Below are 16,189 nucleotides of genomic sequence, written 5' to 3'. Positions count from 1 at the left end.
CAGAAAGGAGAAGTTGGGCCTGGACAGTGATAAGGGTACTGGTTTCTGTCTTGTTTCCTGTTATGAACTATTACTACGGGCACCTGTTTATTTAAAAACAGAGCACTTATCTATGGTCACCTCTTGAGAACCTGTACTAACCTGCTCTGGGAAAGGCAGAGAAACCGGGAATCAATACGTAATCCTAAAAAACTCATTTACCTGGTGATTACATCTTCCTCTCTGGCAATATGGCCGACTTCCGTGTTTCCTGAGGTCTCTACTTTAGAGGAGGAATAAGGCATTGAAACCCACTAACTGGACCGCATAGTCCTAAACAATGAAGAGCTGACTCTAATCCCTATTTAAAAATTGGGAAGTACTAAAGATCTGTAAGGTGGTCTGTGTCTATTCCCTGGAAGTTCCATCTCACAACATTAAATTCAACTAAAGAGACAATAGTACCATTTATACTTAAATATCGCTAATCTTTGGATAAGCAAGAAAGTAAAACACTAATATCGCAAATATATTCCCCTAGGGATAAATCACATAAGAATATAAAATATGAAGAGTTGGTTTTTTTAAATATCAAACAATCATCAAATTTTTTTTTCCTGGTCTTGAATCTTGGGTATTTTGGAATTTCCCATTTTGTACTTTTCTTCTGTCCCTAGATAGTCCTAGTTTTATACTATTCAAGTAATTTGCTCTGTTTTATCAAAGAAGCAAACAAAAACTCCTGATATTTCATAGCATTTGGCTAAAAATTCAGAAATAAAGAAACCTATTTATGAAGCACACTATGTCATATACCATAGAAACTGAATTCCACCCATGTTACATTGCTGGCAATTACTGAACTGCAAAAAAAAAAAAAAAATGTTTCCTCTCCCCTAACTTAATAAAGCTTGTCAAAGTCTCCAAGAAACAAACTGCGACCAGCTTTTATTGCATTCGGATGGGATCAGCGGTTACAGAGCCGAGCTCACAGGTCGCTCTCCCCATAGAGCGCGGAGGAGAAGGCGGTGTAATCCAGGGCGCCCTGCACAGCGCCGGGGCCCGAGTAGGCCGGCATTCTCCGGATGCAGTACTGCGCCTGGTCTGGGGGCAGCTCCCGGCGCAGCTCATCCGCCAGGATGTAGGGCTGCAAGAGACGGACACACGGGTGTTTGTAAAATCAATCGCAGAAAGCCCTGCAACAAACATGTTACGACTTATACATGGCTGGCATTTGTTTAATTTTACAAAGGAATTAAAGGCAGGGAGGCTAACGGGCATAGCACAACCGACACCAGGCTGAGTTTACTAAGTATCCGCTCGATGACCCACCTTCTGGCCAGTAGGAAATGTCATAAGCTTCCTAAAGGCAGATGGAGCATTACCATCAAAATGTCTCAAACTGGGCCACACTGTGAGTGATAAATACTGTGATCTAAATTTCACGGCACAAACGTAAAGGGATAGTCGGTTCACATTATACATTGAGGAGAACACAGGGTTGTTGAATTTAACATAATCGGTGTCATTTTTGACTGTATGTGATGTGTGTTTTAGAAAAATAGAGTTATTTTCCTACTCAGCTTATTAAAAAACTAGAAACATGTTGCCACTGAAGAAATCCTCTTTCTAAAATAAAATATTTAAAAATGGAGTCTTCTTTTTTTTTAATGTTACATGTCCAACAGGAAATAGGACTAGCTGGTAAGAGTCAAAATAAATGAATGGCAACTATCAGGCTGTAATTTGTAATAGGGACGGGGGAGGGTTAGATGAGCCATGGCTCATTAATTCCTATGTCGGATGGGCTATGCCTTCCACCTCAGCTCCATGATAAAGGATTTTAAAATAAACATCCTCCCACTTTCACCCGTTGACATGTGAGTCTGTGTGTTTTTATGATAGTTTATTTTGCCTGATGTTTTAAGGTAATAACCATGGCCCTGCTATGTTTCATTACCTTCCTTTCCTTCTCAGCTAGAACACAGGGTAAAAGAATCATTATCCAAAATTGAATTCATACTTACTGAGCTATTTTTTGTTCGGGGGGTGAGATTCAAAAACTCTGGACTTGCAATTAAACTCCTACTTAATTTAGAGGCTACATGTAATGAAAAGCTTGCCAATTTTTTTAAATGATCAAATGGCTATATTTAACTTTGCTCCAGTGTCTGGGCACAGAGTTAGGGTCACTGATCCAAAAGAGAAGGTCCCAGTTCCTTAACTTCTGAATTGCATGGTTTCTTCTTTCCGAGTCTGATCTACCAACTCAGAATGTAAAGTGGGGTGGAACCACTAAAACACAAGAAAATTACAGACTACACACTGTTGGTTCCTTCCATAAAACTCACTGAGAGTCCCAAGCACAAATTTCAAAAACAAAATGTCTGTGTTTTCTCTGTTCTGGGCAAACCTCTGCTGTTTTCCTGCTGCTTTCTGAATTCAATGCTGATGGTGCTACAAAATGCACTAAGATCAAACCGGTTTTTACTTGCACCCATTTCCTTTTGTATTACCAACATGCAGTGGACTATTACAAAAGCAGAAAGTCTGTGCATACAGACCTTATCGGAAGCCAGGATTCGGAAGGAGGCGATGACCTGCTCAGCGGTGTCGGTATCGGCCGTCTCTCTGGTCATGAAGTCGATGAAGGACTGGAAGGTGACTGTGCCCTGTCCGTTGGGATCCACCAGAGTCATGATGCGGGCAAATTCTGCTTCTCCCTGAGGCAAGGTTGCCAAGAAATGTTCACTTGCACAGCACACTTCCTCCCACTTTCACCCGTTGACATGTGAGTCTCTCTGTGTGTGAAAACTTAAGTATTCCTGTGTTTCCCTTCAATCTTTAGAACTAATCCCCTTATGGGTGACCTGAGTTTACTGCTATCCAGTGATGGTAACAGTTGCTGTAGCTTTAAGCCCAGAAGCTACCGAACGTCCGAATCCCTCCCTTCCTGGGACCCGTGTTCTCAGGCCTGAACATGATGCCAGAAGAGGAGTTTGGAGGAGCTGGGCCTTTTCCAGACTAAGAGTGACATGCGAAACAGAAGGCAGCTCACAGATGTCTCTCATGACTTATTTTCAAGGTCTGAGAGGAATCAAAGCAGCTCATGTTCAAATTACACATTAGTGGGTAACAGAGAAGTGAGGTGATCAGCACCATCACGGCCCACAGGGAAATATACGGTTTTCTTAGCTATTTATTACTAAAAACTTCTTACCTTCTACAACGTTAGAGGAAAAGACACTTTAAAAATCATCAGGATATTAAAAGCCATTGAGTATACACTTTAAATGGGTGAACTGTATAGTATGTGAATTATACCTCAATAAAGCTATTAAAAAATCATCAGGAAAGCTTATGTTCGCTTCCTTCACTAGAAAAATTCTGACCAATTCTGAATGAAAATATATGTTCTGGCTCTGTGAAATTATTTTGATATCGTAACAGGCAACCTTCAAAACTATCATCCTCTACAATGAAAAGGAACCGATCGCAAGTGTGTTACCGTACTTTAGAGCAGTCATCCCCTGTAATATACATCCAAGCTCAATAAAATATCAAATCTTAGGAAAATGTCTGCTTCTGCCTTACCAAATCATAACCCATGGAAATCAAGCAGGCTCTGAAATCCTCATGATCCATTAGGCCATTCTTCCTCTGCCAACAAAACAAACAGAGAAGCTGAGAATTAAAGGGAAATGAGCAGCAATACTTAACCACGAGAACAAACCCAGTCAGAGAAGGGACACCTGGAATTTTTCAATTGGAGTCTGTACAGGTCACCGTGACTTACAAGAAGACCGAAGCCAACACAGAGATGTTATAAAATAATTCCTAGTCTTTCTTTCTTTCTTTTTTTAATTAAGGAGGGAACCTAAGGAAGAGTATATGGAGGTGGGGGAAAGGAAGGCAGAGACTGAATTACAGAACAGTTAACAAGATTAGGTGCTCTCTTGAGGGTGTCACTTCAAAGGTGTCAAAATGATTTCTTAAAAAGGAGAAAGGAGGAAGGAAGGGTGGACAACAGACGAAAAAGAAAGGAGACTACACATTCAACAAGGCAGCGGAAGGGACGAACCCAGTACCATTGAAAATGACCTAGTCAGGAGCTGACTACTGCCACCCACTGATGACAAATCATATTGTAAGTGTTCTGAGAAACAGATGCTCTCATGGCCCAGGTACAACTCCCCCAAAGAAGGCAGCGTTCCTAGAACTCTGTAAACAACTGGCAAGTTACCGCACAACCACTCTAGGCCCTGGGCCTGGGTGGAGTGGCCCCTCCGTGCAGCAAACTCAGCCTCACCGTAAATCCAGTGAGGGTCTACACAGAGCAGCGTTTAAGGAGGCTGAGTGGGCGACAGCCTTCTCTCAGAGTGGAGAGAAGGTCAGGGTAGGAGAAATAGCCGCCCAAATTCTACTGAAATATAGGTGTCCACCCAAGCCCTGGATGTGATGGGGCTGAAAATTTTCTTGAGTGTTTTGAGAGCACAGCTGAAGTGCAAGCATCAATATAAACTTAAAGGTAAGAAAACACTTTTAATACTAGCCAATCCATTATTTCATAGAGGTTATTACTGGTGTTTTCATTTGCACGTGAAATGGCTAGTCCCAAAAGCTCACCTCAGAGGTTCTTTATTTCTATGAATGTCGGTTCTCACACCTACGGGCTCAGCCCTCCTTCACCAGCGCCCCCCTCCCCCGCCCTCCTGGCTACAGTTTCCAAAGCGACGCTCCCCACTATGGAAACTCTTCACTCTCCACTGACTTCCCTCAGCGTCCATTCTCTGGCTATTCTGCCTCCTTTCAATAGAGTTAATTCCCTAAGATCCAGGCCTTCTCTCATACTCTGCAGACTCTCTCTTGCCAGAAATGACCATTATGTGGTGACTCCCACAGGCAACAGCCATAAAATCCACAACTGGATTCCTCACTGCCCGGGGCACCTCTTTGCTGCAAAAGCTCCCTGTAATTCAATAGCAGCCCTTCTCTCGTGTTCTGAAGGTTTAGCATTTCCAGGTCATTTTTGACCTCCCCCTTTCCCTCAGCCCCCCAATCCTGCTGTTAAGTTCTATCAGATTTCTGTCTCCACCAATCTCAGCTGTCCTGTTCTTCATTCCCACCACTCTTACACCTCAGCCCAGAAGCTCACATCCTCTTCTCTGACTTCTGCAAGAGTCTCCTGTCTGAGCCTCTGCTCACTTTCTCTCCTGCCCTGCGTCCCTCCAGCCCATTTTAACCAAGGCTGCCAGGCACACTTTTCTGAAGCCAGCTCTGATCATGTTACACCTACGCTCTACACCTTCTGCAGAGTCCCTCAGGCCACATGCTCAGTACCCACCATTCCTGTCTTTCCTATTTAATAAGAAGAGGAAGTAAAGTAGATCATATCCCTGACACCTTTCCCCGTAACTTCTAGAAAACTTTGTTTCCTTCTATACACACATAATCCTTAACATTTAATTTAAACAAATGTTTAAACTTGGTGGGTTCTGGCCTCCTTTGGACTTTGGTTGCAAAAGACAGTATCATTATATTGGATTCAAATAAACGTGCTTTTCCTGTGAGGCAGCCCAAATGAGCGAAGCTGTCCGACAAGCCCAGATGGGTTTATGCAGAAACAAGGATCAATTATTTCCCTCCCAGAAGAAAAACGACCTGAACATGAATGAGTGAAGTCAGGGCAGTATTACAGCACATTTCTGCACAATGCAGCTGAAACCAGGCCAATTTCCATTTCCATCTTTGCATATAATTCTTTATTTATGCTTCAGTTCCCTGATCAGAAGTCTACTGTCTGAACTCTTTAATGGGCCTGGATGTGGCTGGCCTAACCTAGAGGCATCTTAAAAACCATTTACTTATACTTGTGAATCATAAACAGGGTCCCAAACCAAGTAATGGAATATCCTTTTGTAGGGATCTTTAACAAATGGAATGTGCTATGCAAACTGGGAATTTTGTTATAAAGAATTGGTTTTACCCAGTATTATTCAAATCAAAACACTAGATAATTTTTTAAAGCAACATTTAACTTTGTATATTTGCCTTTACTATGAAAATGACCACCATTTTGTTGGTGCATTTTCCTTAAAACATCCCAAGAGGTGATTTTATTAGTTAAAAAAAGAAAACTAAGTTTATATGTTGAATGTGTGGGTTAAATTTCCATCAGGTTTGTTACTTAAATAGTTACTTAGGAAAAGTACATTAGAGGTTTGTATTTGAGTATATAGAAAATGCTTAAATCCAATAACCACATGTTAAGGGTACACTTTCACTTAGAATAAGTCTAGCTTTGCTACCAACTACAAAGATGCTCGTTAAGTCCCCTGCAGAAAACAGCACACAACCCTGGACTTCCTGTCACCCTGAGCAACATCAGAGCTTCACACACTTCACCTTGATGTCTATTTCCCTTTGGCATTAATCATCCTATGTCCCTGTAACCTTCATAGGGCATTAAGACTTAAAATAATAGCATGAATATTATTTCAAACACATCTGAATGTTGCCCATATCGCTTTTCAAATGACTAGAGGGGGAGGTACCCGGTCGAAGTGGTTGAAGGAGGCTCTGAACTCGTTCATCTGCTCCTGGGTGATGCCCTTGGCGTCCCTCGTCAAGATCTGCGTCTCCACCTCATTGATGGTCCTGGCGATGGTTGTCAGCAGCAACTCCCATCCAACACGAATGTGCTACCAAGAAAAAGGAATGGTCAGCTCTAGGGGATTCCAGCATGTCAATCTTGCCTCCTCATTTTCCTTGCAGGAGTTTCAACCCAAGAGGAGATAAGTAGGGCTTACTATAGACCTTCCAATACTTTTTTATTCCACTTTCGCACTTTTTGCAAGATTCTGTAGCAGGAAATACTCAGAAGTGAGACGAGGTTCTAACACTTTTAACTGGCACTATGTAGATAAAATATACAATGTATAGTCTCTTTGTCACTAGAACTATCTTTCCATTTACCAAGTAGCAGGAGGGGCCCTGGATTGTACCCAGTGGCTCGCAGGGAGATCAAATGGGGCTGAACTGGTAGACATGTAACAGTCCAATTTCTGGTACTTTCTCTGAAGTAGTGCAGTGAGTTCCCTGCTGTGATGATGATGATGACAATTGATATGTGCTTGATATATAGGTTGGTACAAAAGTAATTGCGGATTTTGCAATTGTTTTTAACCTTTTAAACCACAATTACTTTTGTACCGACCTACGTTCACAAAGTCTATTCACATAAGTGATAGGAAAAGCTTAAAGGTCCCTACCTTTCATACTTGCAGAACCTAACAGGAACAAACAGAGACAAATGAGGGGAGAAAACACCCTGAGAAGGTGAGATGGCCACAACTAGAGCACGGCAGTGCGTGCGTGTGGCGGCCGTACCTCCATGGTGTAGTTCGTGTGCTTGTTGTCGAACACCAGGGCCTCCTGGATGAGCTGATGGTCGCCCTCCAGCTTGTCAATGTTGTTCTTGTAGTTGATGATGTTGTGCTCGTACTGCTTCAGCTGGTTCATCTGGTCCTCCAGGGCCCCTGTGATCTGGATGGAGCTCCGGGCAATCTCCTGATGCAGCAAGAACAGGGAGAAACACAGGTGAGTGGGAGCCAGCACCCCTCATTCGGCTTCAGGTGCTACACCCACAGCAGGTATCGTCACTTGACTTTCTCAGATCAAGTGGGAAACAGGGCAGTGCCACAGAATGGAGCTAGCTCTAGTTCTGGTCTATCTAGAGAATGGGGGAAAAATCAACTATGATTTTAAAAAAGCACAGCAAGAGGGTAAGATATGAGTCACTTCAGCCTCCTTCCAGTGAAGGTGGAGCCTCCCTGGGTTGCAGGGCAGGGATGAGCTGCACCCGTGTGGCTGCCAGACAGACTGAAGATGGTGGATGCTTCACAGGGGTCAAAAGAATTCCCTTACAGTTTTAGATGTTCTCCTCTTTCAGAAAAAAGGTAACATTTCATCACCAAAAGGTAGGTTGGGAGAAAAATAAGAGGGCCAATACATGTGTCTTGGCTCTTCTGGGTGATAAAAAGAGCCCAGAAATCAGTGTCATTCAAAAATCACTTTTCCTTAAATGTTCTGAAAATGCAAAGTATTTGTGACTCTTCACATGTCTTCCATAAGGATGGATGGTTTAAAATCTAGGTCCTGCAGAAGCTACAAACCAGACAAAAAGAAAAAAAAAAAGAAAAAAAGCCCTGCCATCGTTTTTAATGACCAAATGAATGGATGGCAGCAAGACCGGCTTCGCCCCCTAGAGTGCGCGCCCCCCCATCTCACCCCCAGGCTGATGCCCACAGGCTACAAAACCCCACTGGCCGACCAGAAGCTACAGCATAAGCGATACCACTGCTGTGTCAGCTCCGGGACTAATTTTAAAGCTGTGAAAAGCTCTGTGAAGGGCGCCAACCTACCTCCATCTTGTTCTGGATCCAGGGCCCGATGGCGTTGGCCTGTGCTGCAAACTGGCGCCGCAGACGCTCGTTGGCATGCTGGCGGGCCAGCTCCTCCTGCAGGGACTGATCCCGCACGGGCACGAGCTGCTTCACCTGTCAGGGCCCAAGGGCAACAGGGCTTAGAGGCCAGCATTGGTCCGATGGGAGTGACCAAGAGAAGAAGTAATGGTCCAAAAGGTGGTGTGGGAGCTCAGAGGGAAGGGCGATGGAGACAGGAAGAACCTACTGCGGGACTCAAGGGAGAGCTTGGTCTAGCTTTGACTGCCACCCAGTGCCACTGAGCGACTGCTTAAGACTGGATAGTTCTTCATGGAAACAAAAGGCTCAAATGATCCCATTTGACTATCACTGAACTCGAAGACACTCTCCCACAATTTAAAAGGCAGCAACAGGACGACTTTAGTTCTCCTGATACAGTTTTCTAAGCATTTTTTCTGCATTGACAATTCACACACATTTGGGATATGTCTATCCCATATGCTAAAAATTCTTTAATGAAGCATTATAGGTAAGTTGATTCCACCACATTTTTAGATGAGGTTTTAAAAATAGTTTCCCTATGGTATTTGTATCATAACCTGGACTGATTATGCCAACACTTATAAAATTTTCCTGAAGGAAAATCATCTCTACGTCCTTCCCTCATCCACCACAGAAGCTGCTGAATGACATCAAAGCGTTTAACGCTGTTCATCTGTGAAATCTGGTGTGAATGAAACCATGATCATGATGCAAAAGCAGGCACTCTGACTCCCCCAGGTTTTTACCTCTTCCCTTCACCGGGGCTTCAAGGAGGCCCCCAGTCCCACACCCAGCCCTCCATCACCCACCTTGTCCCACTTGGCCCGGAGTTCGTCCATGGTGACCGTGCTGTACGGGTTGCTGGAGCTGATCCGGATGCTGTAGCTCTGAATCACCTTCTCTACCTCGTTCTGGATGGCCATGATGGACTGCCGCTCGCCGTCCGCCTCCGGCAGTGTGGCCTTGAACTGCTCGTGTGCAGTGATTAAACTCTAACCAGAGACACAAGTGGGGAGAAGCCCGTCTTACTTCAGTGGGAATTTTACAGGCTTCTGTGTCCCGTCCAAACACACACACAAAGGCCTTTCTAACTGCAGGAATCTCTGGACAAAAACATATTCTGGGTGTTGTAGAAAAGCTATTTGGTACACAAAAGTCAAGCTCCTTGAAATGGAAAAAGATATGATGATGATTTAATTGATGGCTATAAATCCAAAGTCCTCAAAAAAACATTGTTTTCTTTTTTTAAAAAAATCATGTTTGCTGTCATTGTTTTCAATCCCCAGCTACTGTTTAGGCCTTGCTCTCTGCTGAGGAGCAGAACTTAACTTTGCTGCCCTTTCTAACGACAGTTTTACCTCTGAAATCCAACAAAGGAACCTAACATTTGCTGCCTTTATACCTAAAGACCACCAGGAAGTAAGTGCTTCCCTACGTCTCAAAACGAAAAGGGCACAGAAACCAACTCTTTCCCCTGCAGCTTTATAAACAGTCCATCTATCAAAGCTATCATTTAGCCCTAACTTGAGAGACAGCAGCCCCCTCAGTTCAGCTGTCCATAAATGCCACGTGAACCACCTTCAAGTGCAAAGCTAATGTTCACTTCAGATGCTGCAATGGACCAGTGGCCAGCACACCTGTCACTAAACAAAGAAACTACTTAGTGCATTGAGTAGGGCTCCGTAGGTATGTTAGAAGTCTCACTTATTCCAAACATAAATGATTTCAGGTTGCTAACCTCTGCTAAGAGAGCATGAAAGAGACACCATCACAGTCTCTTCCAGAAGACAAATGCTATGTTCAACGAAGTAATATCTTTCCTAATACCTTTCACTCAGGTGCAAACCCTTCTAGAATGCTCTTTGGTAAGGAGAAGGGGGTGCAAATCCCAACTTTCAGTATTACCTTTGTATTTGGATTCTTTTTGATGACTTATCTCTTTTACAGAAAAAAAGAAGCGAGAAGTATTTTCTCTTTATATTCTATTACACATCAAATTCACTGTACAATGGTCTCTAAATAAATTGGGTCCTGGCTATTGGAGAGCGAGTCTCCCCCATAACATGACTGCTTAGCAGTCTTGTTTATACATTTTAGAAGCAGAACATTTGGATTGTGGGAGGCAGAAGGTGCTCATCCGTGGTTTCCGATGACTTGAGATCCGGCAAAACTCAGTAGATCCGAATAAATAGTAGTACCACGTATTTTGCATCGTGGTTAACTCAGCAGCCAATAAACTCATAACTTTCCATGAATAACTCCATTAATAGACATAAATACTATTCATGACTATTTTGCTCAATGATTCCGCATTCTTTTTTAAACAACAGACCCTTATCATCACCATTATCTGATAAGCTAAGGTTCAAAGGGTAATGTGGGCGTGGTAACCACATTTTTCTTAGTAAAAAAAAAAAAAAAATCCCCCTCTTTTAAGTTTTTAAAATGACAGTTCATTTCTAGTGCCCCGGGAGTACACAGGGGGTCCAGGTACCTGGATTTCCTCGATGCTGTGGACGATGAACATGTCTTGAAGGTCCTCCATGGCGCCTTCCATCCAATTGTTGAAAGGAGCAGCTCTCTTGGCAAACTCCAGGTGAAGCTGATCGATGGTTTCTAGCAACTTCTCAGTTCTCTGCAGATTATTAAGCGTTGCCACAGATCAAATAATAGAAACTCTTAACATGTAAATATGCATTCCAGAGCAATACACTATCGTCTGACATTTTGTTCATCACAATACTCATTAAAGTGTCTATACGCAAGATTAACCAATGTTCAAATAATCAGGCTGAACCCTGCAGCTCTGTGAAGTGCCTTCTCAATCAAAGAAGGATTTGACAGCATCCAGAGTAGCTGTTTTGAAAGTACTTAAAATAACCCACTACATGCCACCTTTCTGAAAACTGAGAGTCCACAGGGGGCACCTAGTAATTTGCTTTGTAAGTTAGAGGATGTGATTCCCTAACCACACTGGACAACAGAAAATCCAGGTCATTTTCCTCATTTTAGTCAACAGTGTGCCGAGAAGATATGTGCCTTTCCCAAAAGTCACCCACCTTGTGAAGACAGGAGGAATTACAGCTTAATGTTCTCTAATCCTCATTCAGGGTTTAACACAGATTTCTTCGTTGCCTTTCTGAGCAAAGGAAATCACAAGGCTTCAAGCCAGAGAAGGACAGCATGCTTGTTTCATATGTGGAGAGGATGGGGAGCCAACAGCAAGAGGACTAACTTACTAGTAGGTGGAGCCGACAATTGTTATAATTGTTCTGTTTCATTATTAGTTATTCTTAAAAGCACCCTGTATCATACGTCTTCCATAGTTAGATTCACTTTTTTCTCCTGTTCTAAAATATTTGGGCTATCTCTGTTACATGCCTGGTCCTTCCTATCAGCACTTCTTTCTTTATGTGGACACATAACAGCCATTTGGCAACTAGGAAGCTTGATATTATGTATTTTAATATTTCATCAGAGTCAGGGTGAAAAGACTCAGAAGACTGGTAACTGCTTCTTTCCTTCACATTGTCTGAGTCTTCTATGGTGAACGATAATTAGGTACAGTAGTCTCCCATTGTCTGTAGTTTCACTTTCCACAGTTTCAGTCATGGTCAACCGCAGTCTGAAAATACTCAATTTCCCCAACCATCAACATCATCTGCTCCTAACATCCAACCATCAGCAACATCACAGCTCGATGATCCAGGATCGCCCGAAGCAAATGATCCTCCTTCTGACGTAAAGTCCGAAGGTCAACAGTGGGCCAACCTACATCACCTCATGTCCTTCACCTCCGGTCATCTCATCTCTCAGGCAATGTGTTACCTCCCATCATCACAAGAAAAATGGTGAGCACAGGACAATGAAATATTGAGGAAGACCACATTCACATAACTTTTATTACGGTATATTGCTATAATTGTCCTATTTTATTATTAGCTATTTTTGTTAATACCCTAAAATAGCCTAATTTATAAATTATACTTGATCATAGGTATATATGTATAAGAAAAAAACATAGTATATATAGGGTTCGGTACTGTCCGTGGTTTCAGGCCTCCACTGGAGGGGCTTGGAAAGTATTCCCCGTGAATAAGGGGCGGCCACTGTACAGTGAAACACCAGCCACTTACTGCTGTTTATCCAAGCCTTCTACTTGAATAAGGCCAAATTCATCCTGACTGTTTCATGTTACTTTTCCTTACTTCAGCATTTGCTGCCATTTCCCTTAGCACATCTCAAGTTAAGCTCTTCCTGATCCTGGCTCAGTCACAGCTCAGTTTACTCTTATATAAGGACTGACGGAAATTCACTGTAATTACCACTTGATACAAAATGGGTTTATACCATAATCTTCCTCACCTCTGGATTTTTTTTTTTAATTCAAAAGTATATGTCACTGCTGTATGGATAAATTATAGTACAAAACTACCAACTTCTCATTTCCCTCTTTCTCCTACTTTGCATGCTGTCTTTAGAAGATCCTTTCATGGACAACCTGTTTTGTTTTATGCACCTCATGCCACAGAAAAACAAGAAAGAAATTTATAACAGGGACTTAATTAAAGAGCCTCTGTTAAAAGAGTTCATTTACATCCACAGGTGGCTTAAAGACCTCACCTCCAGGGCCTCTCTTCTCTTCTGCGTAAGCGTTCCCAACCGGTCCCACTGGTCACAAATTTTCTGGCACCGATCATTGATATTGACAGCGTCATGATAGTCCAGTTCACTAATAGAGGTGAAAATAAAGATTCTCTTTATTTGAGGGAAAATGGGCATGGGTCAAACAGATCATACACTTTTTAAAAAGATGGAAAATTGGCAAGTATTTCAGGGTTTTGTTAATCATCATCATAGCAAACATGATTGCTATTCTGATAGATTAAAAGAATTAGTGAAACTCTTGCTGGTGAACAGATTTCTAAACAGAGAGAAATGCCGTCTTCTCAATCCTTCAGGCTACCTTTATGCTGCCTCCGTTTTCTTGGCCAGGCCCCCAGAGAGCATAGCATTATTTTTAAGCGGCCGTGTACCTATAAGTGAAGCCAACTATCTGACCTGGAGGGCAGTCCAATGGGCCTTGCTGAAGCCACAGTGACTGGATCATCAAAATGAGGCAAGGGGGAGCTGGTGTCAGCTTGCACCCCATGTGTCCTTGGCTCCTCTCAAAGGGCACGGGGCCGCCAGTGTCACAGCGGGATGAGCATCCTGTCCAGGAGGGGCACTGTGACTCTAGCACCAGAGGGACATCTAACGCCTGGCCGAACAGAGCCCTTCCTCTTCTGGACAAAGAGGTTCCGAGTTGTCTCACGTCACTCGTGTGACAGCGAGAATGAGATTTCCCACTAAATAATTCCTCTTCCTCACCAGCCTGTCCAGGCATCCTGACAGGAGCTTTGTGACATGATTTGAACTTAGCATTGAAGCAAATTCTCAATTAGAAGGTTAACCTGGTATCTCCAGGGATAAAGAGTTTGAATTCTGCACAAAATTTGGTTAAGTCTTTTAGTTAAGACGAAAGCGAGACTCACGAGGTTTAAAGTTATCTTCACGAGACTTCGCCTTCAAAGCAGTCCAGGCAAGACCAGCTCAGGAAACTCCCTCTTCTACCACATCCATTCCCAAAGCTTAAGTGTTTTATTTCTTAATACTCAAACCTTAATTTGTTTGAATAAGACCTTTAATTCAGGCAATGGCTGTTCATTACTTGCTTTTTTCCTCTCGTAAATACTCCTCCCTTGTCCTTATTAAATGTTATTGTTTCTGTTACTGGATAAAGGAAATGCATATGGTTGTGATCGGAATGTTCTTCCAGTGTCTAAGATGCTCCCTGTCACCAAATTAAGTGAAGCTTATTTGGTTCTTAAGAGCAGCTTTCTACACACACATACACTTCACTGACTGAGAGGGACTGAGATTCTTGTGCTCATTGTTATAATCAAAAAGCCAAAACATGGGGCGGCTGGTTAGTTCAGTTGGTTAGACCATGGTGCTAATGGCACCAAGGTTGTCAGTCGATCCCCACATGGGCCACTATGAGCTGTGCCCTCCTTAAAAAACAAACATACAAACAAACAAAAAAAAAACATCAGCAATTTGCACAGCCTTGAATGCAAAGTGAAAAGTCTATGGCTCTTCCAAATGCAAATATTAAAGAGAAAAAAGACTTCAAAAACAAAACTTAGGAATCCTACTGATACATAATGGAGACACCAATGTGCATGGCTCACAGTTATCTTCAGGGCAAACAGTGCTCCGCCTTCTAACTCGTACGTGTTAGTTCTACACATAACTGCTTTCAAGAAGTTAGGGTTTGCATAACTGGGCACACTAGTTTCTGTGCACTTTGAAAACTGCATGCACACTTTGATCAATATTTTAGGGAAGGGAAAAGGATAGGGACAGTAGGAACATTGAGATGAGCCCAGATTTAAATTCTTGTGGTTCCTCTCTTGACTGTGTGAGGAAATAGGCTTTGGGGACACCAGGAATAACAACAGTAGTAATAATAATAATAATATACCATTATTACTTACATTTTATGGGCAACACTTAAAACCATTTCGAATTGCTCACGCGAACTATTACAGAGCATTAAATGGCCGGAGTTTCTTTCATCCCCTTATTTTATTTGTGATTGTTAATGAGCAGCCCAACACCCAACATTCAAGAAGCGTAAGACAGAGAATGTAGAGGCCACAAATATGTGCACAGATTGGATCTGATGACCATGAGCACTGATTAAGAGTTTACATGGTTAAGGCTGAAAAATAGAATACTCTGTAAAGACGCTGCATCTGTTAATTACGGAGTTTGCAGCTGGTCAAAGTGAGGAACGTGGGAGTTTTAAAATGTAACACATATTAAAATGAACATTTATGTTACCATTATGCGACAGGCTCTGAAAGTGCTACAGACATACTGGTGATTACAATGAGGGGTAAGGAGTGGGGAATGAAATTTTATATAAAAAAGAGACAAGGGTCTTTAAAAAAACTTAGAAACACTGCCAGGAGGTCCCTCTCCCGGAAGTTGCACTGTGCACAAAACAGGGCACCTATTTGGTGCTAAAGAAAAGTGGGGCTGTAATGTCTCCTCCTTCAGAGGTGAGGCAGTACTTTCTGTTTTGTTTTGGTTTCTGGACGTGCAATGTGGTCTGTCCTGCACCCCCGCCTGGGTGAGGCCGCCTTTCCGATCTGTGCTCCCGGCCTCCCTCCTTATTTCTCATCCTCTTGGAAGTGGAGCTCCCTGTGCTGCGGGTGGGGTGTTGCTGGATGGGGGGGGGGGGGGGGACACAGGGATCCTACCACAACCAAAGAACTAAAGCTGCATCAGCTCATCTGTTTATCTGTTTTTAAAAAAAAACAACCTAGACCATTCCATCCCAGAGTCCTCCCGCACAGGAAAGGCAAGGCAGGCCTGCGCCCTCCCTGGGCAGGCTCTGGGACGCTATTGGGGGAGTCTCTCCATGGTCCCCCCTGCGGGGGGGGGGGGGTCCCCGGAAGACACAGCGCCGCATCAGCAGCGCAGCTGCGCGTACTTGAGTTCCTGCGCGATGGCCGCGATCTGCTCCACGCGGTCTTGGTGCGCGGCCAGGTCGCTCTCGAAGGCCTCGTGCTTCCGCAGCAGGGCTCGCAGCTCCGTCAGCGTCGCCGACTCGTAGTCCTTCTGCAGCAAGATCTGTTCTTTGCCTGCAAAGGTTGTAGCAAGAGTGTGCCTAT

At 43.3% G+C, this 16,189-nt stretch overlaps 1 protein-coding gene across 1 annotated transcript in view; it reads right to left on the bottom strand.

The window, feature by feature from the left end:
* Window positions 1-901: 901 nt before the first annotated feature.
* Window positions 902-16,189, bottom strand: part of ACTN2 (actinin alpha 2) — a 60,202-nt gene continuing 44,914 nt past the window's right edge. Inside the window, exons 12-21 of the mRNA XM_019746994.2 lie at window positions 16,009-16,159; window positions 13,089-13,197; window positions 10,960-11,100; window positions 9,275-9,457; window positions 8,403-8,537; window positions 7,369-7,548; window positions 6,534-6,680; window positions 3,574-3,639; window positions 2,544-2,702; window positions 902-1,126 (exon numbers count right to left, since the gene is read on the bottom strand). Coding sequence (XP_019602553.1) covers window positions 968-1,126; window positions 2,544-2,702; window positions 3,574-3,639; window positions 6,534-6,680; window positions 7,369-7,548; window positions 8,403-8,537; window positions 9,275-9,457; window positions 10,960-11,100; window positions 13,089-13,197; window positions 16,009-16,159 — 1,430 coding nt within the window. The 3' untranslated portion in view covers window positions 902-967. The remainder of the gene's footprint in view (window positions 1,127-2,543; window positions 2,703-3,573; window positions 3,640-6,533; window positions 6,681-7,368; window positions 7,549-8,402; window positions 8,538-9,274; window positions 9,458-10,959; window positions 11,101-13,088; window positions 13,198-16,008; window positions 16,160-16,189) is intronic.

Source organism: Rhinolophus sinicus, linkage group LG12, assembly GCF_036562045.2.
Source record: "Rhinolophus sinicus isolate RSC01 linkage group LG12, ASM3656204v1, whole genome shotgun sequence".
Classification (NCBI taxonomy): domain Eukaryota; kingdom Metazoa; phylum Chordata; class Mammalia; order Chiroptera; family Rhinolophidae; genus Rhinolophus; species Rhinolophus sinicus.
Note: the sequence above shows the minus strand (reverse complement) of the source record. Positions and strands in the feature narration are given on the sequence as shown.